The sequence below is a fragment of the Phaenicophaeus curvirostris genome, chromosome Z, assembly GCF_032191515.1.
Source record: "Phaenicophaeus curvirostris isolate KB17595 chromosome Z, BPBGC_Pcur_1.0, whole genome shotgun sequence".
Lineage (NCBI taxonomy): Eukaryota > Metazoa > Chordata > Aves > Cuculiformes > Cuculidae > Phaenicophaeus > Phaenicophaeus curvirostris.
Genome location: NC_091431.1, coordinates 29,357,631 through 29,384,601, shown reverse-complemented (window position 1 = coordinate 29,384,601; position 26,971 = coordinate 29,357,631). Strand labels below are relative to the sequence as shown.

The following is a 26,971-nucleotide window of genomic DNA, read 5'->3' as shown; positions in this document are numbered from 1 at the left end:
AGTTATGGGTCTCTTTCACACTTCTCTTACTTTTTCATGTTACGTAGAGTCTTCTTATTACCACTGGTGAATGAGGTGACAGTTAAGAGGTACCAGAAAGTTATTTTCCTAAAATGTATTTCAGACCCAAACAAGAACGTTGTTGGGAGCTCAGGGATAGGTACATCACAGAAGCCAAAGTGCTACAAGACCAGAGGACCTTCCTCAGTAGAATGAGTGTAATGTAAAGGTGTGCTTACTGGCCAAAATAATGAAGAGAAGCAAATGCATGTACCGGCTCTTAATTGTCTCTGTCTTGTACAAGTAAATTATATAATTTGGTTGACTCTCTTGTTGTTTTTCTTTGTTTCCGACCCTGCTAGTGTATAAACAATGAAGCTAGAGCATCAAACTACATGAGTTCTCTGAATTTACCGGACAAAACATTACAGTTTGTTAAAGATCATCCTCTAATGGATGACTCAGTGACTCCAATGGGAGACAGACCTCGACTAGTAAAACGAGATGTGAAGTATACTCAGATTGTAGTAGATAGAGTCAGAACACTCAATGGCACCATGTATGATGTTATGTTCATCAGTACAGGTGAGTTCTGCAAAACACTTTTTTTTTTAATACGGCACTGATTCTTTAGGCTGAAATATGTTCAAAGAGGAGAATCCCTAAGATTTCCGTATTTTTGGTATTTTAGCTCCAGATGGTGTTTTCATTAAAAAGCAAGGGGCTATGGTGAGTTAAATGGAGAATCTTACATACTTTGGAAAAATATTGCAGGAAAATAACTGCAAAACTGCAGTAAACACAGCAAAACCACACGTAAGATAATTCCTGTGTAGTCTTTTGTCCCAAAATATTATTTTTTGCTCAGAATTCCTTATAGATGGCAGGTTTAACAGTCGCCATTGGCACAGGGTTGCCTGAAGTTTTCAGCTGAACAGTAAGCAGACTATTGAGGCAACTTACAGTAATTTTTTTTCTGTGCCTTTTTATTTTAAGGATCTGGCCTAAATACATTGTTTTGTTGTTTCAGATCGGGGAGCCCTGCACAAAGCTATCAGCTACGAAAATGGAATGCATATTATTGAAGAAACACAGCTTTTTCCAAACTTTGAGCCTGTCCAAACTCTTTTGCTTTCATTCAAAAAAGTACGTGCCGTAAGAATCACAGCATTCATTTTGCTCTTCCACAAAACAATTAGTACCATCTTGTAGCTTTGCCTTGAGGGAAGATGACCATTACTGTGCCCAGAGCCAAGGCCACATCTCACGCTGCAGGAGTATCACATATTGCCTGCTGCATTTTAGTGCGTTTGGAAGGTGGCAAGCTTCCGAAGGTCTTTAGATATGAAAAAGGTGGGGGATGGAAGGGAACAGGTGTGCCGATCTTCACTTGAATTCCATGAGCAGAAAGCTGTAACTCTAAGTACCAATTTTCAGGTTGGGAGTAATGTAAAAATCCTGACCTCTTGTGGCCATTGCATATATGTGAGGAGAAAATCATCCAGGGTGTAGCAGAGGGGTGCTAAAGCTTTCTGAGGAGACAGACCTAAGAAGAGAAAAGTCTTCTCTAGCAGAGAGACTTACAGTTGCGCAAATAATTGTTTTCTCCTGTCCCAGATCTCGCAGGCTCATGCATGCCAGCTGTATCATTAGACCAGTCATGTTGGTGCAGCTGAGAGTGTGAGGACATCTGGTGAGGTCCACACCCAGTGGCAGCTCCAGCTGGGAGACACAAGGCTTGCTGCAGGCTCCAAACCCACCAGTTATTCCACACTATTAATCAGTTGCTGGGTTTAATTCTGGAGTGCTTTTGTGACGGGGAGGATAATTGGTGTGTGTACTTTCTGGCCTTAGTTACTCAGACCCGTAGAGCCATAAATGTCTGTGAAATTATTACCCTAGGCAGTGGCTTATACCATTAGACCCCTAAACTGGTGAAATTTGGGAGTCTCTTAAAGAAAGGATGACTCTTTTGAAGTGTTTGATAATAATATTGGCCTTCAGTAACTACCTAGTGATCAGTAAAAGCTCTGCAGCCAGGGGTTTAGGAATACTGCCAAGATATCTTAGAAACAGCTTTTATTTTTGTGTGATATTTAATAATACTCTGCATGCCAACATGATCAATTCAGTGGAAGAGAGCTTTATATCATAATTCTTGCAAGCTCATTTTGCATGCTTATTTGTCCTTTTATGCTTAGAATAGAAAGAAGTTTTGAGGACAGAGTATACTTTTGATACACAAACAAAAGTTTTTCCTTGTTCATAGATATCAGTAATAGTGTTTTTTGTTATATGTTGCATCACACTGGCAACTTGATGTGTGTGTGTGTGTATGTGTGTATATGTACATATATATTGTTGTGTACTTAAAAATAAATATTTAAATGTTGCTGGTTTCTTTTGCTTTATCTCCAAAGAAAGCTTCAGATGCCTTGCTAGGAAGTTTCAGTGTTTGCCCTGTGATAGAATATAATGATAGATAACTCCTCCAATAAATATACTAATGCCCATTCTTCCAGTGGTGGGGCAATTGTGGGATCATTCATACACTTCTTCAATTACATTTCCTCTATTTCTGGGGTGTGAAAGGGAAGGGGTAGACATTACAGCCTGATACCGGAGACACATGGCCTAGCAACTTTACCATGCATTTGGTAGCCAAGGCTAGTGTTGAAATGATGGCACTGGATTTATTCATCCTGAATCCAGCTGCCACATTCTCAGTTCTTCAAGAATATTCTGAAAGGGGGCAGTGTGAAACATAACATAGGAGCTGCATAGACGTGACTGGTAGAAGAGCTGAAGGCAATAGGGCTGCTTTGGGTTAAGAGGACTAGGTCCTAAATACAGCAAGCCTTGCCTGTTAACGCTTGTGTATGTCTGCTCAGCATTGTCATCAGCACAGGCTTGCCTTGTATGAGGTTTGTCAGTGCGTTTGTATTTGTGGAGAAACTGATGAAGCCATGGGTAGACCTGGTTACTTTCCATTCTCATAAACTATTTCAGAATTTTCATGCTTTTTTAAGTAATCGGCTGTGGGTTTTTTTGTTGTGCTTTGCTTGTTCTAGGGCAGAAAATACCTCTATGCTGGTTCCAATTCTGGTGTGGTTCAGTCTCCAGTGGCATTCTGTGACAAGTACACTACTTGTGTTGACTGTGTTTTAGCAAGGGATCCTTACTGTGCTTGGAAACCTCTTGAAGCTTCCTGCGTTGATATTTTTAAAGAAAGTGAAATTAAAAGGTAATGGTAGCCTTTGAGTACCTTCCAGTTACAGCCAATATTCCATCAGACTTGCCCCATACCAATAACTGGCGTTTATTTAACTGAATGTTTTCAAGTACAGACCTTTTCATGTCCATCTGTGTTTGTTCGTGCTACTTAGATAAGATGAATCTTGCTTAGTATGAAAGGACGGACGAGCTCTAGGAAACAAGATTTTAAGTTGTAATACTTGGACTTCCTTTTACAGGAACTGGATTCAGAACATAGGTGGAGACGCATCGTCTTGTTCGGGTGAGTTAGTCTTCGAAGAGCTATTTCACATGTCTCAGTGGAGTAGTGAAAGCATTGTGTTTAGTTCATCTTGGGTTTTGTGATTATCTGGGCGTTCATTTATATTTTAATGGGTATGAAATTCTGCTTTTGAATATTTGAGCATCTGTACAGCCTGCATTTTGCCTTAAAATGTCTATATTTGTATACATTTCAGTGTGCAGTGCACAACCTCTGAAATGAACAAGGGCACCTCAAGAACAACTTGTGAATGAAAGCCGTATTTACCATGCCTGCTTCTAGTGCAGAGGCCTCTGTCTCTGTGATACAGCATTTGGCATCCTAATGTGAGACTTGATAAATGCTTGGTTATTGCTGCTGGATCAGAGAAAATGATCCTGAAAAAGCTGGGTTTATGGCGAGAGGGGAGGGAGGGCTCAGAACATGATACAGATCAGCTGAAGTACCCTCCATGGTGCTTTAAGGCAAGTAACCACAGATCCTTTCTTTATAGCCTGTGCTGCTGCCATCAGATCAAGGAGATCTTAAAGAAGAGTAGTGTTACAGGAGATTTGTACTGCAGTAAACAAAGCTCTTAAGAGTTTGATTTTCTCTGTTTTTATTTCTAATCCAAGCAATGTGTGGACCCCCATGAAAGTTTTGCTTGTTAGTTTTATCATTAATTTATGGTATTGCATTGTGGGTGTGCCATAAGTGCTGATATTTCTTTAGAAGAGAGTTTGCGTAACAGCACTTTTGAATTTCTTCTTGGATGTTTTGTAGTTGCTGATTTACCTAAAATGCACTAATTGCATATAAAGTGATACCAAGTTCAGCATCTTTTCTCAAACAATGACCTGTCTCAGATGCACGCGTAGTTGTGGATCAACAAGGTCTCTTCTTTATATAGAAGTGGAGGCTGTCTAGGAGCTTGAGGTGTTCTATCTCTTAGTCTGTCTTGATGTCTTGCATGCAGTCATAGCTTGTTATTTCACCAAGATATTTGCATGCTGTCATCTTGGTCTTGTGAGGTAATCTGAATGCCGTAATATTTACGTTTCAAGGCTATAGTACAGTCTCATGAAACTGCATGGATTAGAGCAAACAGGAATCGTTGCTGATACTCTGCACATTTATTTTGATGTTCCAGATAAAGTAAGAGAGAATTCCCTACAGCATACATTCAAGCATGGGAGCACAGCAGAACTCAAGTGTTCTCAGAAGTCCAATCTGGCACAGGTAGTTTGGAAATTCAAAGATGATGTGCTGAGAGTGGAAAGCCCCAAGTATCGTCTGCTTGAAAAGGCGCTGCTCATCTTCAATTTATCAGAAGGAGACAGTGGTGTTTACCAGTGTTTATCAGAAGAAAAAGTGAAGAATAAGAAATTCTCTCAAGTGCTGGCTAAGCATGTTTTGGAACTGAAAAAGATCCACCATACTACAGTGGGCCCCACTGCAGCAGCTGCTCCAACAGAAGGTAATAGCGATGTGCCAAAAGTGTCTGCTGTATCAACAGAAAGGTCTACTGCTCACACATTGACCACTCAGATAGTACCGGTAACAACAGCAAGGATAGTAACAAAGCCCATTGACCCTGTCCTAACGAGTTCAGCCTCCAACACGGAGCTCTTCAATTCAATTCCTGATGTGGTCCCAGAAAAGACTATGTTCCTCAAGTCTAATGATAACTTCCTGTTGATGTTCCTCTTCCTCTTCTTTTTTATTCTCTTCTTGTGCCTGCTCTCCTACAACTGTTACAAAGGGTACTTGCCAGGGCAGTGCTTGAAATTCCGCTCTGTCATGCTGCTTGGTAAGAAGAAAACAAAGTCAGATTTTTCTGATTGTGAGCAAAGTGTGAAGGAGACACTGGTGGAGCAAGGCAGTGTCAGCCACCAGAGCGGGGAGCAGCCAAAGCCAGCACATGATACTGGCTATGAGACTGAGCCTGATTACGGGAACAGCCAGCTGCAGCCTGGGGATTCACAGGCATCCCGAGAGGACAAGGACAAGCCCTTCGATGTCAAGTGTGAGCTCAAGTACGCCGACTCAGATGTGGAGGGGGACTGAAGGACCTAGTCATCCATTTCAGTGGTGGAAATCAGCTGTGCTTCTGTGGCTAGCTATTTGAGCACAGAGAGCATGAGTGTGACAGCTGAGCCATAGTGGGGATAACTTGCTTAAGCTGTACAGCAAGCCAATTTGCATTCAGATCTTGCTGGATTAGAGAAGCTGTGTTCTTGTCTGCAGACTGTAGCATCCTGTGTTGTACTTACTTTGTTGGTTTTGTTTCTTTTTTTTTTTTTTTTAAATGGCCAGTTTCAGATCACCATTTGTTTGTTCCAAATTTTCTGCCCACTTGAGCACTTTGCTCTGGTAAACAGTTACTTGCTTGTTCTTCAGCCCTGTTCTTCCATAGGATAAAAATAACTTTCTAATTCAGTTGGCTTTAAAAAGTGCTTCAGTCTACACATACTAGCTGCCATTAAAAAAAGACCTAGTTTCATTTAATTCCAAATTGGAAATTAAGTTTAGTTTATCAGATTGGTAAATTATAGACTTTTGTCCAGATTGGGACATCTTTTTTCTTTGCTTCTAGTGATTATTTTTAGTTTTACACTTTGTGTTTTGGCACACTAGGTCTCTTCAATAGGTTAAAGTTAATGTTTTTAACTGCTTTTTAACTATCTTACATTTTAAGATATAATGGGGATAGCATTGGCTTGATTTGTGTAAGACTCTCAGGGATAATCTTGTTTAAAAGCTTTTTTCCTTTGCTGCTTTTTAGACGTTTGGCTACACGAATATCAGTACAAAACATGGAGTAAAGCAGGGGTTGGGGGGTGGGGGAGGAAGGGAGAAAATAATAGATTTAGGAATGCTTTTCCTTTTTTTCTCACACCCACACCCACTATCAAGCTTGGACATAGTCACATTCTTTTTTCTATACAAAACTGGATTTTTTGGGGTTTTTTTTTTTTTCCTTAATGAAATGGTACAGGCAAGCAGCTGTCAGTTAGCAATGACATGGGGAGAGGTTTTTTTGCACTGTGGAAGTGGAACAGGAATCAAGAAGATTTAACTGCAATAATTCAGCTAGTGACTCGCTGGAATGGACTGTTAGGATACAGCCTGATGAGAAAATATTGCAGATTTTTTGTTATTTTTAGATTCAGAAATAATTCAGCTTCTTTTTGTGACAAATCTTTGCAGTGTCACCCTTTCTGGATGACACCTTCCAATCTCCTATGCAACTGGAGACTGAAACTGGAGCTGCTCAAACAATCAGTCGTTTGAACTGTTTATGTGAATCATGCCTGCAAACGTGAAAGTGTGCATTTGTTCTCAGCCTGGTTCACAGCAGCACTGTTTGTCTGTAAAAGCATTTTGTGCGGTACAGTCCTGAAGAATTGTTCCTCTCACTGCATCTTTCTGTAAATATTGCTAGAAGTAGAGTACATTTTAACAGTAAATAGCAGTATGCCTGGGCTGCTTTTCTATGTTGAGTTTTCATGCGAACATAATTTAGACCATTTTAGTGTAAACGGTTTATATTTTATAAGATTCAGTTTGGTTTTATTTTTCTATTTTTAATTATGTACATATAACAGAATAAATATTAAAATAAATTGCATTATATCTTGACTTTATGAAACTTGACACAATGACACTGTTTTCCATGTTACAAATACTAGTGTTCCTTGTGGTTTTCGTTAAGGGGGAAAAGTGAAAACTTTTGTAGGTAATTTGGAGCAGGTTCTCCTCTCAGCTTTGTTCGAATGGGTTATAATCTGGGGGGGTAGGATTGAAAGAATGGAGAAGGAAACATGGGTGAAATAGGAAAGGTCACTTCTCTAGGGGCCTAGGGATACTCCCTCTTAATTCCCCTCTAAAATTCATTTGTCTTTTTGCATTATTTCTTCAGTGTGTGATATAATTCTTACGACCTTTTTCCTTAGTACCCTCTTTTTTTTTTTCTTTTCTGTCCTCTTCTGTCACACAGCCTCATCTCCTATACCTTTCCCTCCTACTGGTACCTCCTTTTTGTCCTGTGTGGGAAGTGATTCAGCTCCTTCACCCACAAGTACCCAGCCTGATGTTTGGTCTAGCACAGACCCTGTAAAGGTCATGTTGTTGCCACCTTTCCTAAGTGACCAGGCACAGCATGTTAGTGCCCGGGGACCCTTTCACCTCTTCTGCCAAGCCACAGGTAAGTTGGAGGACCCCTGTGTAAATTAGCATTTTCTGCATTAAAGGTTTAGATATGTCACCATGTACTGTTTGTTTTACCTTTTTGGTATTGCCAAAAAAGAAAAAAAAAAAAAGATGGAAAAAGACCATTTCAGGATATGTTGTGAACACACTGTTATCAAGAATCTGGCAGTACAAATACTGTACTGTAAAATGCAGGCTCTGATTTAGCAGCCTGCACATCAGTATAGTAATAATCACTTGACTTTAATAGGCTCACTTGCATGCTGATGGAATTATCTGAATAGTGATTGCATATAAATGTTTACCAGCTAAATATTTTCACTGTCAGCATGTATGCCATTTAAAAAATGCCTTCTGTTGGACTGGAATTTAGTGTATTTTTCTGGACCAAGTGAGTTATTCCTTTTTTAGTCTTAACTTATTTCCAATGTTAAAGTACTTACAGTAATGGAAGGTTCCATTTTATGAAGAATATACTAGCTGAGGTGTAGAGGAGAAAGATAAAGCTATTTTTTTTTTCTATAGAAATTCCACATGTGTCTTTCAGCTTTTGTTTGGATAATAGTCACCCATTTAACCAAAGTGAGATTTAATGCATCTAAACAGGTCTTAAAAAGTAGCCTCATTCATTAAAATAATCACAGAATAGAATCACAGAATGGTTTAGGTTAGAAGAGACCTTAAAGATCATCTAGTTCCAACCCCCCTGCCAATGGCAGGGACACATCCCACTAGATCAGGCTGCCATAGGCTCCATCCAACCTCGCCTTCAACAACTTCCCTGGGCAGCCTGTTCCAGTGCCTCACCACCCTCATAATGAAGAATGTCTTCCTAATGCCTAAACGGAGTCTTCCCCATTTCAACTTGAAGCCATTTAAAGAACACAGTATAGGTTAATTTTAAATAGTGGTGTTTGTTAGTCTTACATGGAATAAGATCAAAATGTATAAGTCTTCATTAGAGCAGGTCTTAACAAAGGCATGATTTGCATTTCTATGGCTAAAAAGAGCAACAGTGGGATCTGTGTTCTCTCAGCAATAATTTGTTCACTGCTGCTGTATACAACATGGAAACTTCTTGTTGTCCACCAGGAAAAAAAGCTGTAAAATCAGAGTAAACAACACAAAAGATTTTAGCAGTTTGATAATAGTGGTTTAGATTGGAATTAATTTTAAAGTTACCCTTTTTATCCCTCATTGTGCATTTATGCATCATACTTATATGCTGCTTTTTAAATATTGTCAGTAATTCTAATTTCCTTGGCATTAAACTTAGAGAAGGCATATTGTCCTGTAGTCAGCTTGTGGAATTAACTTCTGAGAAGGTAGGGAGGAATAGTGGAAGAAACTGTAACAAGAATCCACATCTAAGATACTCAGTGATGGCACAGCCATGGGCAAGATGAACTAGCTGTGGAAGCATTTCTGACTACTCTCCAAAAGCAGTGAAGGACTGGACTTTGTGTTATGAATGAGAGCTTTACCACCCTTCTGGAAACAAGACATCTGGGTGATGGCATCACACCATTCTCATACAACTTTATTCCATGTATTAAAAACAAACAACCCCCCAACAAAACCAAGCAAACAAACAAAACCTCGCAACAACAAATGCAAACCAGCGTACCAAAGTGATGTAGGTGTTTGTAGCTTTCTGAGACCTGAACGTGAGCATGTATATACATTTATCCTAGGTGTGGTGGGTGGCTAAGCGAATGCTTTATTTACTAGAAAGCTCTACTTCGATTGAGTCACGTTCCTTCAACGCCTGTTGGTATTTCCTTATATAAACGAAGCTGTAATGGAACTTTATTTCCCTCAGCAATGAATATAAGGTAAAATGAGACTGGCAGAGTGTTAAATGTTGTACTAGGTTTCCTGCTTAAAGGATATGGCATCAGCAACTGAATGATGCAAATACATAAATTGCCATAATATTTGGTAAAAAAAATGGAAGGTTATTTTTAATGAAGTTTCTGACATTATACTTAATCTCTTCCTTTTTTATAATTGTAAATGTCTGCTTCAAGCTGTCTGGAAACTCAGCAGGAGTTGGTGAGTTCTTACTTGTCCCACACATTTAAACTTGAAAGCTCACTAATGGGTAATACTTTACAACCTTGTAACTGGTTCATTTCAACAAATTAAGTTAAAGTGGATACAGCACAAACAGCCACCTGTCCTACATTGCTAATTTTTCTTCTGGGAAATTAGTTTTTCCAAGAATGGAGTGAGTACTCATGCCCTTTCTGAAAAGGAAGGAATACATCTTTCTTCACAAATTGCCTCCTACTGTGTCTCTGCTTCCCTAAGAGCTTCACATCTCCACATTTCTCTAAACACCCGCTTGCTAGATATGCACTGGCAAACATTGGGTTTCCTCTTTAGTTTCTTTAATAGAACTTTTCTCTCCATTTACAGAATTTTTAAACCCTTTAAATACATTCAAGGCAGGCTTCAAATAAATTGAACAAAATACTGTCTGATGCTGGGGAGAGGCACTGAGTTGATGTCTGCACCTGTGTTATGATTTTGCGTGCTGTTGAGTTTGAGTATAGTAGAAATGGGGGGGGGTAAGCAGTTTTGGTTCTGTTTAAAGACTGATGCCTTCTCCCCCAGCCATAGAGTATATCCTTGACCTTAACTTCACAAGGGAATGAGACAGTAGAATGTCCTGAGTGTACTGAGGAACAGTTGAAATGCATTCATAATCAAAATGTGATGCCTTTATATTTGCATTTCTGGCCTGCAGATTCAGGCTCACACAGTGTCTATGGTGTTAAGAATCCCTATCTCCTGCCTTAGTTTGTCTGAAGCTGGGAGTTTTTCTGTAATGGTTTCTTCACTTTTCAGTCTCATTAAACTTACCGCAAGAGGGTTATCAAAATTCTACAAACGCAGCAATATACTTTAAAGGAGTAGTTATTTTGTGGAGATACCGAGATGGGTACCTGATAACATCCACATACAATACTTTGTTCCTCTGGTTACGCTGTTTTAAAGGGAGTGCAAGGAAGCTTCCTACACCCATGCAGGAAAAGACCTCGGAAGATTCAGAAGGTAGTCACAGGCCTGTTGAAAGAGTATTGTCAGAGTTCTCTCCACTGGACAATCATTCCAATCATGACATACCCCAGCTTATGTCCTCTCCACACCTTGTCCTTACCTGTTACTTTGCAGGATGAAGCAATGGCACCATCCTAAGGCATTTTGATACCAAGATATTAAGCCTTCTTAAAAAAGAGTTCTGATGGGAGCAAGAACAGCCACTAGGTCTGCAATCCACGAACTAACTGAAATTTGAGATTACGCACATAATTTAAGATTAGACACTAATGCCTGATCTTGTTAATTAGGTGAGATATGATGTACATCTGTTGAGCTATCATGTTCATAAAATATGTATTTGTCTTCCATCTATCTTGCAGATTTTTATTTTTCTTTAAAATTTAGATACTGAGAAACTTAGTTGAGAAACTATATCTAGGAAGTAGAAAGAAGACAGTATGTGTCACATCAAAAAAGGGCAAGAAGGCTAACCAGTTTGACTTCCTGCACATCAGAGTGATTCACTACAGTTCTCTTCCTGGTGATGCTTGAAGTTGCACTGAAAGTCGTGCAGAAGGGTAGGGAAACATGATGCACTGCACTTCACCAAGCACTGCTGCAAACTGAGTAAACTTAAGACAAAGTGCCTGCAAACTGAGTCTGAAACAGATGTTGCTCACGGCTGCATCCAGGTGCCTGAGGGCTGTGCTAGTGTCACCTGTTCAACACAGGTCTTAGCAGCTGGGCTCAAATGTCCCTACACCCCAAGTTATGCCTGATTTTTCCCTGCGAGGAGGAGCTCATCAGTCAGAGATTGACCTACCCATGGAAATGAGTAAGCCTTCTCCCTGGAAATGGCTTCGTAAATCATTTTTGAGTGAGGCTTTTCAGATTAAGTGTATCACCCATGATGCTCTGGGATGTTCTCATTGGTTGATGTGGTGCAGTGTATGGAGAGCTCGGTCAGGAGAAGCATGGAGGTGTGCAGCACACAGCATGAGCCTGCATTGGGAAGAGCTTTGTGCCAGACAACAAGATACTTGTCTAGGACTACAAATTGCAGCATTTGAATTACAGCACATTAGTATCTTAAAAGGGATTTTACTTCAGTTGCTACTTTGTTCTACTCTTACAAGAAAAGAAATGTCAAGTAGCAGTTTTCCATGGGCATGTGTTTTAAAACCAGTCAGTTTTCCAACATTTGTTTGGTTGTTTTGGTTGTTTGTTTTTTTTTTTTATTATTTTTTTTTTGGTGAGCTGTAGTATAGAATAATCCCCAAACAATCTCTTCCTGCCTTTGTTACTGTTTTGTAGTAATTATGCCTATGGAGACATATATAATTAGTTTTTGAAACCTGAAAACAGTTTTACTGGAAACCTGGAGAAGAGAAGCTCTGCACCTCTCAGGACAATCCAATCCACTACACAAATGTTTTAAAACTTTCTAATTTTTTTTAAAATGTTTTATGCAGTGTACTTTGAGATTTATAAGGTGATGCTTTGTTGAAGTGACACTCTTGACTGTAATCTGCAGGGCTGTTTAGTAAACCATGGTTAGTTTACCTTTATCCTCATAAAGGAATGCAAAGCTTATACCTTGTTAAACAGTTCTATATCCCACTTTATGAATTAGATTCTCTGCCGGCCCGTGGTGCTTTATTGCATGCAGTCTGCCTATGGCTAAGTTTCAGCATCTTTGCTACGGAAATGTGATAGCAGCGCTTTATTTGTAATTTTGTAGTTTCATACCACTTATTTCCATGATTTCTGCACTGACTTAAACGTATCTTGGTGTGATTAAACCATTTCTTTGCTTGGATCTGTTATGTGCCACCTGTTTTTTATTATTTGAGATGCATCTAGAAGTTAACTTGAAAAATTAAGATTGTTCCTTTAATATATTAACAGAAAATAACTTAAGTCTGGACTTAAGGTTATAAAATCAGGCTAATATTGCAGACCCATTTTGCCTAAGAATCACAGACATTAAAAAGTATGCTTATTACTTCAGATCACAATATCTTAGTTCTGCAATTATCTTACTAGAACATTGGCATTTCTTTTTTCAGCCATGAGGGCCTACTGTGGCCCTCTGGCCCTCTGCCTGTAACTGCATGCAAAACCAGCATTAAACACCTTTGTAAGTGTAGGTGTTATCCTTTCTCTGTTTGCTTCCTCCATAGGGACTTCTGTAAGACAATGAAAATTTGCCCTTTCCCCAGGGGCAGATCCTTTATGACCATCTTAGTGGCTTTCTATAATGGGGTAACTGCAGCAGTGGACATGGGAAAACCAACGAGTGTGATCTATCTGGACTTCTGTAAAGCTTTTGACACAGTCCCCCACAACTTTCTTCTCTTTAAATTGGAGAGATATGGATTTGATAGGTGGATGGTCGTATTCAGAGAGTAGTGGTCAGTGGCTCAAAGTCCAGATGGAGATCCATGACAAGTGGTGTCTCTCAGGGGTCTGTACTGGGACCAGTGCTGTTTAATATCTTCATCAATTATATTGACAATGAGATTGAATGCACACTCAGCAAGTTTGCAGGTGACATCAAACTGAGTGGTACGGTTGCCACAGTGGAAAGATAGGATGTCATCCAGAGAGACCTGGGCAGGCTGGAGAAGTGGCCCCATGATAACCTCATGAGGTTCAGCGAGGCCAAGTGCAAGTTCCCACACCTGGTTCAGGGCGATCCCTGTTTTCAGTACCTGATGGGGGATGATGTGATCGAGAGCTGCCCTGCAGAGAAGGACTTGAGGGTTCTTGACATGAGTCGGCAATGTGCACTCGCAGCCCAGAAGGCCAACCGCATCCTGGGCTGCATCAAAAGAAGTGTGGCCACCAGGGCAAGAGAGGGGATTCTGTCCCTCTATTCCTCTCTTGTAAGACCTCATCTGGAGTGTTGTGTGCAGTTCTGGAATCCTCAGCAGAAGAAGGATATGGAACTGTTGGAATGGGTCCAGAGGAGGGCTACAAGGATGATCAGAGGGCTGGAGCAACTTCCTTATGAGGACAGGCTGAGAGAGTTGGGCTTGTTCAGCCTGGAGAAGGCTCCAAGGAGATCTTACAGCAACCTTCCAGTACCTGAAGGGGCTACAAGGAAGCTGAGGAGGGACTATTCATAAAGGCTTGTGGTGATTGGACAAGTGGGAATGGATATAAACTGAAGAAGGACAGATCCAAACTAGACATGAGGAATTATTTCTTCACCATGAGAGTGGTGAGACACTGTCACAGGTTGCCCAGGGAAGCTGTGGCTGCCCCATCCCTGGAGCTGTTCAAGGCCAGGTTGGATGGGGCCTTAGGTAACCTGATCTAGGGGGATGTCCCTGCCCATGGTAGGGGGGTTGGAACTGGATGATCTTTAAGGCCCCTTCGAACACAAACTATTCTATGATTCTATTTCTGTAAGAACTATGACACAGATGCTGCATTCTTAAATTCTGGCATCAATAGTAGTTTTTCTGTATAAGTGTATTTTGTTGTGCACTTTTATATGTAAAGGCCCTGGTCAAGATAAGAAATGTGTGGAAAGGCATGGATGAAGAACTCCTTTTTTTTTCCTTTTATTATATTATTTTCTTATAAGGACTAGAATAAGCCCAGTGTAAACAATTTAAGCATAAGGCACATCAAATCAAGAAAAGGAGAGAGTAAGGAGGAGTAGAACAAAGTGTAACTTATATATTCTTCAAAAGGTTTCATTTTTTTTGTTCTAAATAGAAACTTACCTTGCACAGTGTGCAGCTGATTGCATTAATACAGATTTTTCCCATGCAAGAATAATAAGAGGCAGTTCAGAAACCTCTTTAAACAATTAATAAATACTTAAATCATAAGAGACACTAAAATATCTTACTCCCTAAGAGGAAATCAATCTAGTTAGGATGAGTAGCTGTAGTCTGCATGTAATTGTTACTGTATAATGTGCTTAAAACATCTGAAACTGCATGCATGTTGTATTGCATCTCTTACGTACCAATTGGTAAATTTTATTAGCTGCATCCCATGTCAGCAGAGGGCTTATGTAAATTAAGCCCATTGCATGGCTGTAGGTGTTTTTGATTGGTAGCTGATCAGTTTGAATAAGCCATCCTTTAGAGAAAATAATTTGTCAAAAGGTTTCCTGAGACTAAAGAAAACAGCCAGTACTGATACGAAGGAGTAACTGGGAAGCAGCGGCTTTGCTGCTCAGTGTTTAGTTCAGCTCTTTAGCTTCTGGAACTGGGTGCTGCACAGGCTGTTTGCAGACACAAGTGATTTGGTCACAAAATTGCCAGTTTTAACTATTTGAATTTAACATTCATGTGATTATGGGGGGGACTAAAAGAGTGCAAAAGAGGCATTACAGAATCCATGGCAGGTTTTAAAGTATGATTAGGCATAAATAAAATTAAGTCTGCTTTCCATAGGGGTCTTTGAGATACAAATGTAATTTCTAAATTACTTTGGCTTATGCCTTCTCTTAGGACAGAGATTCACCTTGCTGTGTGTTTGCTTCTATGTTCTATATGCTTACAAGATTTTAGTTAACCTCCAACTTCAGCCTTTCTTCTGTTGCAACTCAACACAAATATTTACAGTTTTTCTCCTTGCTAATACGCAATTCTGATTCAGCAATGTCTCAGCTTGGAGCTGTACCCTGGTACTAGCTCCTAAACCCTGGCCAGGGTTGAGAAGCTGCATTTCCCAGTATTGCCAAGTGAGATGTGATGTGTTTGGACTGGTGTCAGAATCTCTGGAGCATAATCCCAACTTCATGCTCTTTTCCTCAGAACTTCTTGTTACCCCATGAGCCTCGTTTACAAAGTGACTATCTGTACATCTATTTTTGCCTTCTCCGTGGGAGCTACAACCTGTACACTTGTAATCATTAATTCCTTAGTGTCATGTCTGGTTAACTGTCTACTGACTTGGAACATAGCTTTCACTGTTTTTTAACTTTGTTGGCAGAAATTGGTTTCCAGAGCTGCTTCAGCATGGCGTGTGCAGTGTCCCCTCAGTGCAGATGAAAACCTCATTTCTATCTCTTCCAGTCATCTCCCTGCTAAATCTGTTTGACAAACAAAGGTGCAAAAGTAGTAGCTTGCATTCTCTAGAGACCACAACTGGCTTCTGCGGAGTACAATATTCCCTAAAATATTTTCTCCTATTTTCTTTACTTTATTTCACTACTTTATGTAGTGTCTTGTTAGCTGATAGGAGGGCCAGAAGTAAGTAAGCAAACTCAAACTGGAAACTAATTTTTTTTCTCCCAGTCCCTAGTTCTAGCTTGCTTGTGCTTTATTTAATTATAATGCATTGGCAGTTATCTGAGTTCCAACTGTAAAAACTTTTTTTTCCTAAGAAGTGTGGATGGTTATGAATTTGCATTTTCAGTTCATAGATGAGTCAGTAATTTTCCCAACCTGCTTTTAAATTCCATTCCAAGAAGGCAGATGTCACGTCCTCTTTCATCTGCACGCCCTGTGCGTTGCCTCCTCTGGTGAGGGGCTACTTCCTCCAGCTTTTACGTGGTTCACACTTCACAGGAAGCACCTCCTGCTTTTAATCTGCCTTGATAAGGTTGTGTGCTCCTGAGGTGCTGATGTTACGCAAATGGACTAGTAATTTAACAAAGGCACAGGATTTTTGAGGAGCTAGTCATGCTTTCCTCAGTATGAATTACTTGGTATTTGAAGTAATAATCACTGTTAGAATTTCAGAGAGATCCATTTCCCTTGGCTTTTTAAGTGGTGGTGGTGGGGTTTTTTTCTACTGCTGTCGAGCCATTTCTGATTTGTTTTCTAGAATGTACTGCCCCTAGTTTAAAAAATAAAAATATAAAAAAACCCAAAAACCCCCGAACAACCAAAAAAAAGCTCCCCACAACAAACAAACAAGAAACCCCAAACAACTACCCAAACCCAAAACTACAAAACCCAGTTATCTGAGATACAGGTACCTACTTAATGCACTGTTTTCAGAAAATTGCTAAGATGCCTGTCTGAAGTTAAGGATTCTTTCTTTCCTCATTTTCCTGATCTGTTTCCATTCTGAAAGCCTCATTTAGTAGCTATTTGTTATTTTGCTAGCTTGATGGCAACAGTGATTCAGGCTCCTTCAACTCCAGAAACTGATCACCCTTAAATCTAACTTCTGTTCTCATACTTCATAGTGCTGGCGGTTGTTTTCTGTATTAATGATTGACTAACATTTTCCTGCGCTAACTTTGATCTCCGATTTAAAATAATCTTTCTGCACCCAGATTAAAACTTAATCCTTGCTCTGGATGAGAGCTTCCTATATGATCTTGGTTTTCTGAAAGCTAGGATGTGTAGGTCGCTAGGATTCAGTACAAGCTAAAGCTGCAAGCTAGATAGCAAGCACTAAATCCAGATGCAGATGCCACTCTTTTTTTTTTTTTTTGAGGATTAACATTTTTTTTTTTAATCTGCTGTATGTTGTGAATTTTGAAAGAGGTTGTGGTATGTATTGGGTAATACAGAAGAGGGTTTTTTTCCCTCCAAAGCTAAACTTCCTGTCACTTAGAATAGCCTCTGGTAGCAACTTGGTGTGTCTAATTTGTGGGGATTTGTGAAAAAGGCTTGCTACCCTGCTAAATTTCTCACTGGGATACCTGCTAGTTATCTTCACTGGATTTCAATTTGCTGTCAACTTTCAGAGATTAGGAAAACCTTAAGAGGAAGGTTTAGGCTTGCTGATAGCTCATGCTTCATTTTGCCCAACTTGCCTCCCCCTGTGCTGAATGCTTCTTTGAAGAATTTATAGGGTAGCTGTGTTTTTACTCTTTGAGAACTATGTTAAAAATTAGGAAAAACTGTGCTAAACCAACAGCAGCAGGGTAGCACTTCTGAGTGTTTCACTCTACAGCTTCATTGAGTAGCTTTTGAAATGTCTACGCAGCTCTACAAGCTGCAGCATTTGGCAAAAGGAGTGAGCTTGGCCAGCACTCTCTCTTGCTCCTTCATCCCAGTCTTACGCCAGTGAGCTCTACTTAATCCATAATCTCTTACTTTTAAATTAGTATCTCCAAGCTTTCTTGATAACCATATGGCTGTTAGGATCTGATGTGTATATGGCAAATGCTGAAGTGGTACAGTTTAGCAGGGCATATCAGCATGCTGCTTTGAATCTGTAGTACTTCAATTCTTTACAACTGTATTTATTTATTTATTTATCTATTGATATATTTTAACATAAGATCAAATTTACACCAGCAATTCAGTGAATACACTTAGACTGTCAGTCAAAACCACAAGCAGCTGCAGTGGTTTAAGTTTTTAATGCTATCTATGGCCACTACAATTTTTCCATGTGGAAAATCTTGAGGAAAGTCACCTGGCTATTAAAAACACGATTTGTGAAAATACGCATTCATGTTGTAGGTCAGAGAGCCCATTTTGCCAGTGGAAACTGAAAGTGCTGAAAGTAGAGGTACAGAAAATGAAACCTATATATAAAGTAGCAAACGCTTGTACAGACACTAGATATTCTGGATGACTTGTGCAGAGAAAAAGGATAGTTCAGACAGTGCAGCAAGGCTTTTTTATTTTGTTGGCTAATTGTTAACCTTTCCCTTCTAAAACTGTTAAGGTGGTGAAGTTGAAAATAATATATTTACTGAGATTGAAGCAATGTTTTCAAAGTTAACTGTTAATCTTTCATGATTGCTCAAGTATAGCTACTAACATTTCTAGATTGACCTCCTGTTTGATTTTCTGCTTGAATATGTTTTAATGACTTCTTTTTTAAATCTTTCAAGCATTCTTAAAATGGATGGTAAAGTAAGTAGATCAAATTTGTTAGAAATTCATATTTTAAAGTTTGCACTAGACATGTAATTAATTTGTATTTTGCTAATGTTGCTATATGTAAAGCGTATATTCACATTCATTTCCTTTATCTTGAAAAAATACTCTCAAACCATAAAATATCAGTCTGAATTCCTCACTCTAGGGTTGTAGAAAGTTTGCATTTCACAAATGTAATTCAAAATTTTTGCTGATGAAGCCCTTTCATGTTTTTTTTTTTCTTTTGCTCTGTCTTGAAAACAAAATCAAAGTAGAGAAAGTAATAGCACAGTGCCTGAAAATTTGGAATAAACTGTAGTGAAATATCAAGATCAGTAAAACCTGACTAGTGCTTGAACCTAGATTCTGGTGTTGACTACCTTGTATGAGTGTTATTCTGTGGGGAATTCCAGTGCTTCTCACTGCTCAGAAAACAAAGGTAGGGTAAAATTGTCAGTTGCAACTTGTTTAGGGGCTGAACAGAAACATCACAGCTTGCAAAATTTCACATATAAAGATATCCCTGGATTGGTGAAATGTGTGCTTAAACCGAGCTTTTGTCAGATTTCTGGAACAATCGTTATCTTTAGCACCAGAAAACAGGTTCTCTGTTGTGAATTGTAACTTTTGAAGTAAGTTCAGCGAAGTGTCCTGCACTGAGCATGCCATTTCCTCCCACAACCCTAAAATGGCATTTTTCAGACTCATGGCTGAAGGTAATGGCCCTAATCCCATGTGTCAGGACTCTAAAAGTGCTGCAAATGAAACTTCTGAGCTTTACTTGAGCACCTGACATTTAGCTTTACAATGCTACAGTAATAACTCTTCCAGTTTGGAAAAGTTCATCCTGAGGCTTGTGGCATAGCATTCTCCCTTCTTACTGATCTTTGCTGTGGTCTCATTGCTTTTAACTTCTCCTTGACCTTTGCAAATGCTATCACCTAATTTCATTTCTGCATTAAAGCTATGTGAGACATACCATGGCATCTATTAGAAATCATAATCCAGAGTGTTTTGAAGGCAGGTTTCTACTCTTCAAAGCTTCTTTTTTTTAACCCACTTAAAAGATTACTATCTTTTGCTGTGCTTATTTTTACTATTCCTGCCTTTTGTCTAAGTTCCAATTTCAGCATGAGTTTACTGAAATAATTTGTCCCTGGTTCCAGACTTCCCACAACTTTAGCAACGTAACTTATCTACTATTAATTGTAGAATAAGTACAATCATCCATAATGCACTTTTTAAAACACATGTGCGAGGCTAGCCGTTTTCAGTTCAGCATATGCTTGCCTTCACTTTGTTGGAGCTCTTGTCAATACATTTTCAGAGATTGTGCCACTTCCCTCTCTCCCTTTTCCCCTCAGAGATGAATTCCACCAGGATTCATCTAGATCATATTTTCTATCATTCACCATTACTCTTACTACTGATTAATGTTTCCATATTTGTACTATATTAGTTTTATTTCCGGATTATTTAAGAGTTTAACATGACATGCTGAGGAAGTGCACAGATGGAAAGACTACCTTGTTTTTTTGTCTGCCTGCATGGTTATCTATCTCATTTTCTAGGGACAAATGCCACATTGATTTACAATCTGAAATCCTCATGATTTCTGAGGTAGGTTACACATTCTCTTAAGACGCACTTGCAAAAATAGTTTATTTTCTTTTCACTACAAATTTGTCTTTATGTCTTCTCTTGCTAAGGCCTGCCTGGATCCTAGGCCCTAAGGGAGAAACAGGCATGTTTTAAACATCAGAATCATTGTAAAGTTCTTAGCTTGGCCCAGATGTCTGTCTTTTAAATGAAAAGGCTCTGATACTGCCAAGTACACTTCAGCCAACCTTGCTAATTTTCCAAGAACAGCTGTTCTGTCCTCTGGGCTACTGTCAATCTCTGATGTATTCAAATTCTGTCCTCGCAGGTTAAGACAAATAATAGCAAAAAGGCTAAAAGCTTAGATTGCTCTTTGTTGTTAGTCCAAGCTTCTTCCAAGTTCTATCTTGCCTAATTGCCTGCTGTGACTAATGGTTTTGTGCTTTTTCCAATTCTGCTTCTTTCATTATTAGTTCCAGCATCTTTGACATGCTTAGTTGTTGAACTTTTCCCCCTGCTGGCCTTTCTTTCACATTTTGCAAGGCATGTCTCAGACAGTTTCAGCTTTGTACCAGAAGTTAGCTTGATCAGCAGTAGGTAATGTGGCCTAGCTCTACAGGAAATCATATAGGCAGGTAGTGCTGATAATCATCATCTGTTCTATCATGTTTGTGGGGTAAATCCCCCTTGTGACAATCTAGACAGAATTCCTTTGTACATACATGCCCATTTACTATTTTGGCTCAAACCTAAATTACCAGTGCTAGCTCCTTTTCATTCCAGGTTTTGGTAGTCAGAATTTCAGCTGAACCATTTACGCCCAAGGTCTTAGGCTTTTGTTTTCTTTTCAAAGATTGATCTTATACTTTCTTACAAAATAAGCTGACTGACCTTTTTACAGGTCCAGATAACTCCTATTTTGTCTGGATGAAGAATGGACAGAAGATGAAGGCTGGCATCACCGAGCAATCTCATACACTGTTTGACAGCAGAGTGCATGTTCTCAGTTGGGTGAAAGATTCAGTATCAGAAAATACAGAATATAGATGTTCATTCATCTCAAAAGTTCGGAACACAACATCAGCAGTGCACATCACAGTGGAAGAGAAAGGTAGGCGTAGGCTTGTTTTGAATGTGTGCCTTATTTGCCCTGACACCAATAGGAGGAAAGCTCTGTACTTTCACCCACAAAATCTGTGCATATCTTAAGATGGTAACTCTTGCTTACTGTATTAGTGTGTCCAATTGTTTACGTAAAGGTTGGAGCCAGAAAAATGCCTTCTTCCACTCCCTCCCACAAAGGATAATCTGCAAATTAGCAGTTAGAAATGAAAACAAAACTCCTGAACTAACGAACACAAATTGGAAGTTAGATGGGTACTAGAACTAAGTACCCTGCCAGAACTCTACAGGGTATTGTAAAAAAATTCTTTAATGCCAAGGAAGTCATATGGTGAAGAGAAACCCTTGTGGAGGATTTTTAAAAATCAGATGACTTATAAATCACCTGCAGTTGGGTGAGGTCAGTTCCTACCTCTTCACTTGCACACTAGCTGGGCAGGAGCTCAGTTATCTTACTCATCAGCTATGTAGGACCTTTGGGAACTCAGAATTGACTGATGCAACTTGAGCACCATTTCCAATTACCTTTTGAGAACTTATCAAGGCCTGGAGAAGGTCTAAATAGTCTTTAAAAAGGCAGCAGGAACAATGAAAATGATATAGTATGGATTTTCTTGGCAGGTAAAGGAAAAAGGGAGTGGTTAATAACAAACATGAATTTGGCAAGAATAGCTGAACCCTTCTTTATTCAGTGACAAAGAAAACCAGTAGGAGTTACATGAGTTGTCTTGCCATCCCTCCAGTTACTTTGAAGTCTTCTCAAATGCAGAATGCAAATGCATCTCAAACTACCCTAACTGTAAAACTAGGAGGCTTTCACTGTGCTCCAAAAGCATTATATACTATTGCTAGAATTCTGAAGGATAAATATAAAATATTACAACCATGTATGTAACCACAACAGTATAAAATTCTGCAAGAAAAACTGGCAGACCGAATTAGAACTAGAATTTTATCAAGAATCAGCAAAATAGCCCTTCTTAAGTTCTCAATGCAATAAAGAATAACTATATAACTTTACCATAAAATGGGGAAATCACAAACTGGACATAGCCAGCTGTAACATTACACTCTTCTCCCCAGGCTTGCCGTGATCTAGCTGGAGGATTTCTGTGCTTCCTGGATGGCTTTAAACTCTAACTTGTCGGTAGTATTTTCTAGACTTCGAATCTCTGACAATGGCACTGAATCTGTTTAGTCTGGAGGCTATAAGGTTTGCTGCAGAGAAGACACATAACCATTTGAATAGAACTTACTTCCAAATAGCATGAGAAGAGATAAAGCAAAATGAAGGACAAGATGGTGGCTTTTGCTCCTTCTAGGTCCTTTTGGTCCTCCTCCCCAGGAACAGATATCAACTTAATTTCTCATTACATAGTTATGTAATCATGCCATATACAATTCCCAGGTAGCACTTGTCAGGATGGATGGACCAAAGAATTTCAGACCTGGAGAAGTGCCATCAGTGAACATGATAGGATGATGCAAAACTGGAAGAAAACATGGGTAAGAATTTTTTGAAAAGCTATCTCCTACAGTGCTTTCTACATGACACGCTACAATCCCAAATTTACAAATTGCCTGTGATGCTTCTGTAAGTGCATTTATATAACAAAGTGATTAATGTTCCTGTACATGTCCCCTCATTCTTGACCCTCTCAGCAGTAAAATCTGCTCTATCTATGACATAAATTGTGTTTATGTCAGCTTGGTCATTCAGTCCACTAACCAAGTGCTAATCACTCAGTAGTTCTCATCCTGCACAGTAGTAGGTCTGTGTATACTGAACACAGTAGATTGATATCATCACATCTCTAGACTCACTGTATTACAGAGACTACTGGACTTCATAAATGGTATTGTCCATCAAAGCTGACCTTCCTTTAAAAAAAATGTCCATACTTAGGTTTTAATGTTTTTCACCAATTGTCAGAACAGAGACTAGTTTTCATAACTGTTGGGTATGAAACATGCTTGTTGCATGTGGAACAGTTAGTATAGGCAACCATTAAATGCTTAAAGCAGTATTAACTCATCATTCTGAACTTTTTCTCCTTCAGGAGAGCTGCAACAAGAAAAATAGCCTCTAATGGACAAAGGAATGAATAGAATAGGAGAAATGTATGCAAGTTAAGAATACCCAATACTCTAAACGTCACAACCTTCAAAGAGGTTATTTGTGAGGCTACTGCTGGCATTAAAATTGATATTCAGGAGAATCACCTGAAACTTGAGGTGGAAGACTATATCCTTACAGCACCAAAGAATATGTTATGAATGGTGCAAGAGACGCCACCCATCCCATGCTGCAACTATCTCTGGTTTTCTGATGCCAGTTATTTCAGCTTAACGAAGAACAGAAATGGTCTCAGTAAGACTTGTGCTGCTAAAACACTGATATATGGCTTCTGTTTTGAGTTCATTAAGCAAAACAGCTAATTTGGGCTTGAGAATCTTGGCATATGATTTAGATATTAATAATAAGATTTACCTAAAGGCACATAAATGCGCTCATGTATTTTCTTTTAATGTGTTTACCCCTATACTCTGTTTCCACTGTTTTGAAAAGCATTCCTTTCTGGTGTCAGCAAACTCGTTGTTCAAACACGTTTCCTTTGGTAATAAAGTTTCTGTACCAAATAAAGAACTTCTAATGCTCAAACTACGGCTAGATTACAAAGCACTCCAGTTGAAGCATATTCTTTATTTTTTTCCAAGTTCTTCTTATATATTTGAGATAACTATGGTAGCTTTAAAAAAATTCTCTGTTGAATTAATTCTAAGACTGTAATTGCATCAAGTTCACATATTCCTAGTGAACAACTGAAGACTGAAAATGTGAGGATCTACGTAATCCACCGTGAAATTGTTTAACTACATTGCTGTCCAGAATTCTCTCCTTCAGCATCTAATAAACAAAAAAGTCTGAGGCATAATATAAGTTTTCTGTTTTATCTTCTCAACTGCGTCCAATAATCTGGAAGCACGTAAGATGTCACCTAAGAATCACTGTAGATTGATTCTGTTGAGACAGCTGCTCCCAGCAATACCACAAAGCTTCATATTTCTTCCTAATTTACCCTTTAACTGGTAATATTTAAATTGTTTCCCACCTTGAAAAATGAAGTCTCCTCACTCTAAGACTTCGCTGAATGACCCTTTCGCCCTGCTCCCATTTTTTTTTCCCCAATACCAGACCACATTGTGGTCACGTGCAGGGTGAAAATTCTTACACACAAACCATTTTCTCCATTTTTTCATATGGACAACTAAAAATGAATGCTGATGCCTGCCTCTCCTCCCTTGTGTTTCTCGTACGACATCTTTTATATCTGTGGGACAACTCTAAAAAGCTGTTTCTTTAATGATCCCTTGTGTATTTGTTCAATTGATTTGAAGCATACTTCAGTATGCTCCAAAGTTCTATGGTGCTCAGCGGAAAGGTAGAGCTTAGTAAAAGCAAAATCAGAGTTTTAGAAGAGCACAGCTGAGCTTTGCCTTGTTTCTGCAGCAAAGTGCTGCAAGCAGCAAAAAAAAAAATCTGGTAGATTTTTTGTTTAGCTCAACTTTGTGAAAAAACATCCACATAACAGAATTAATGAATGCAGCTGTGACCCTTTATAGTGACTTTTTTTTCCCTGCAGTCTAAGAACAGGAAATTACTGCCTAAGATTTTGAACAGCCCACAATTTTTCCACAGTAACTTTTCATGTTCTTCTACAGTAAGACAAGATAAAAAATAGGACCAAAAAAAGGCTGTTAATGTGATTTTTACTAACTGGTCTCCATTCCATGCAGTGACTAGTATCAAACTGGCGCAAATACAAATAAATCACAAATGACCTCTGGATCAATGATGTCCACTGGCCAAAACCATCTTTCATTACTGGATTTTTCACCCTCCATTTCCATTTAGGATTAGAAGACACCAATACAAAGAAGTCATCATAACTAGTGACCAACTGTGCATTTCAGCTCAGGTTGGCTCCTCTTACCAATGTTCTTCTCAAAACTGACATTACAAGTATCATTAAGAGCCCATCAGATAATTTTATTTAATTCACAAATATACTGTAACAGATTTTATACAATTTATATTCTACAAATTGTTTGAATTCCAAAATCATTTAGAAGTTTTCACATCACTTCTGACTTAATGAGGCAGCTAGTTTCCAAAGTATTGCACTACAACTGTTCAATGTGGTGAAGCACTTACAATTCAGAGACGCTGGCAGCAGTACATGGCATCTTTATCATCTTTCTGAACAGATGATGAAGTTATGTGTGCATCCTCCAATTACTTTCCTTAGGCTTGTCCTCTTATGTCTGCAACTTGTAAACAATGGTATTTATACAGTACATTCCAACTAAGGTGCTCCACCACCACTGTAAATACAATTTTGTTTTTAAAATTTAATTTCCTACAAGATATAAATTTGACTTCCTATAAGATACAAATTTAATTTCCTACAAGATATAAATTTTTCCTACCTTAGATACAAACTGAGATTGATAAAAACTCTTACTTATATACACTGACACAACCCCAAACTGAAGGAATGAGGAGTCTATCAGCATGGAGAAGGTACAGAGGTACAGATAGGATTAACAAGCTCGCACATTCACCGTACTTCAATATCCTTTAACTTCAAAGCAGGGCCTATGACAAACTAGTTTCAGTAGCAGTAGAAACATGATCGTTGTACAATTAATCAACTGTATAAATTTCTAAACTGAGCAAATTCACTTCTGCAATTTCACAGACTCCATGCAAGCCATGGTCTCTCCACTGCACCTCTTGCATGATCCCAGAAGAACAAAACACAGACAGAACAGCTAACTTGAAATTTGTCATCATGGCCTTCCTTAATCAAGCTGCCTGCCCAAACGTTAAAAGTTCAGTATAACTAGATCTGGATTTACTGAAGCTCTTCTGAATTCACTATCACCAAGTCAGCAGTTGCACTCTTTTCCAGTTTCAGTGCATATGGGTTATACTCTTCTTCAAGTTTTCTCTTCCAGATTTTAACTAGAGAATATTAGAAGAAAAAAAACCAAACAAAAACTGAAAACCAGATTACTTGTAATACTTGAGTAAAAATTTAAAATGAAACGTCACACACTGATTCTCTACCTCCTCCTTAAAGTAAGTGCTGAGATAAGCTGCCACATGTTATGTTGGCATGTACACCACGTAACATCAGATGACGCACGAAAAAAGTATTTTAGGAGTGATAGCATCCATTAAGGTCCCTGTGCTCAGCCCTGGGCTCAAGGAAGGCTAACTCTGAATGTGGATCAACTTTAAAAAAGCCTTAAAATTTTTCAAAACTTTCAAAGAAAGTGTAAGTTGCCTAGTATCTGTGATGTTGTCTGGCGACTGTATAAGCAGAACCAGAGGAATGTGTTTCTAGAAGAAGGCAGCCTTCATGGAACTTAAACACTTCTGGACAGGAAGATGCTTCTTGAACAGGCATTAATACAAAGTATAAGTCTACCAAAACTCTAAGACTTTCTCAGCAAGAGCTGATCTAAGGTTTATTAAATTAGGAGGTCAGGGGGAAAAAGAAAGAGAGTCACAGAAAAGCAGAATCTCCCCCCTTTCTAACTACTAAAGTGTCAGGCGTCATTTGTTTCAGTGAAAACTGTAGGACTGAAGAGCACTTTCAATGAAGAGAATACTGAACCAAAACCA

General features: G+C 38.9%; 2 protein-coding genes across 7 annotated transcripts in view; one reads left to right on the top strand and one right to left on the bottom strand.

Moving 5' to 3' along the window:
- Window positions 1-23,925, top strand: part of SEMA4D (semaphorin 4D) — a 37,925-nt gene extending 14,000 nt beyond the window's left edge. Inside the window, exons 10-18 of one of the 3 annotated variants that reach the window (XM_069879919.1) lie at window positions 363-585; window positions 1,031-1,146; window positions 3,072-3,244; window positions 3,474-3,517; window positions 4,647-4,973; window positions 7,497-7,703; window positions 21,056-21,265; window positions 22,685-22,782; window positions 23,337-23,925. In XM_069879919.1, the coding sequence (XP_069736020.1) occupies window positions 363-585; window positions 1,031-1,146; window positions 3,072-3,244; window positions 3,474-3,517; window positions 4,647-4,973; window positions 7,497-7,703; window positions 21,056-21,265; window positions 22,685-22,782; window positions 23,337-23,366 (1,428 nt within the window). In that variant the 3' untranslated portion in view covers window positions 23,367-23,925. Of the gene's footprint in view, window positions 1-362; window positions 586-1,030; window positions 1,147-3,071; window positions 3,245-3,473; window positions 3,518-4,646; window positions 6,196-7,496; window positions 7,704-21,055; window positions 21,266-22,684; window positions 22,783-23,336 lie in introns of those variants that run through there. The other 2 variants (XM_069879920.1, XM_069879918.1) reach the window with 2 other exon arrangements.
- A 901-nt stretch (window positions 23,926-24,826) lies between these two features.
- The window catches only part of SECISBP2 (SECIS binding protein 2), a 28,165-nt gene continuing 26,020 nt past the window's right edge, over window positions 24,827-26,971 (bottom strand). Inside the window, exon 17 of one of the 4 annotated variants that reach the window (XM_069879917.1) lies at window positions 24,827-26,305. In XM_069879917.1, coding sequence (XP_069736018.1) covers window positions 26,196-26,305 — 110 coding nt within the window. In that variant the 3' untranslated portion in view covers window positions 24,827-26,195. The remainder of the gene's footprint in view (window positions 26,306-26,971) is intronic. The other 3 variants (XM_069879915.1, XM_069879914.1, XM_069879916.1) reach the window with 3 other exon arrangements.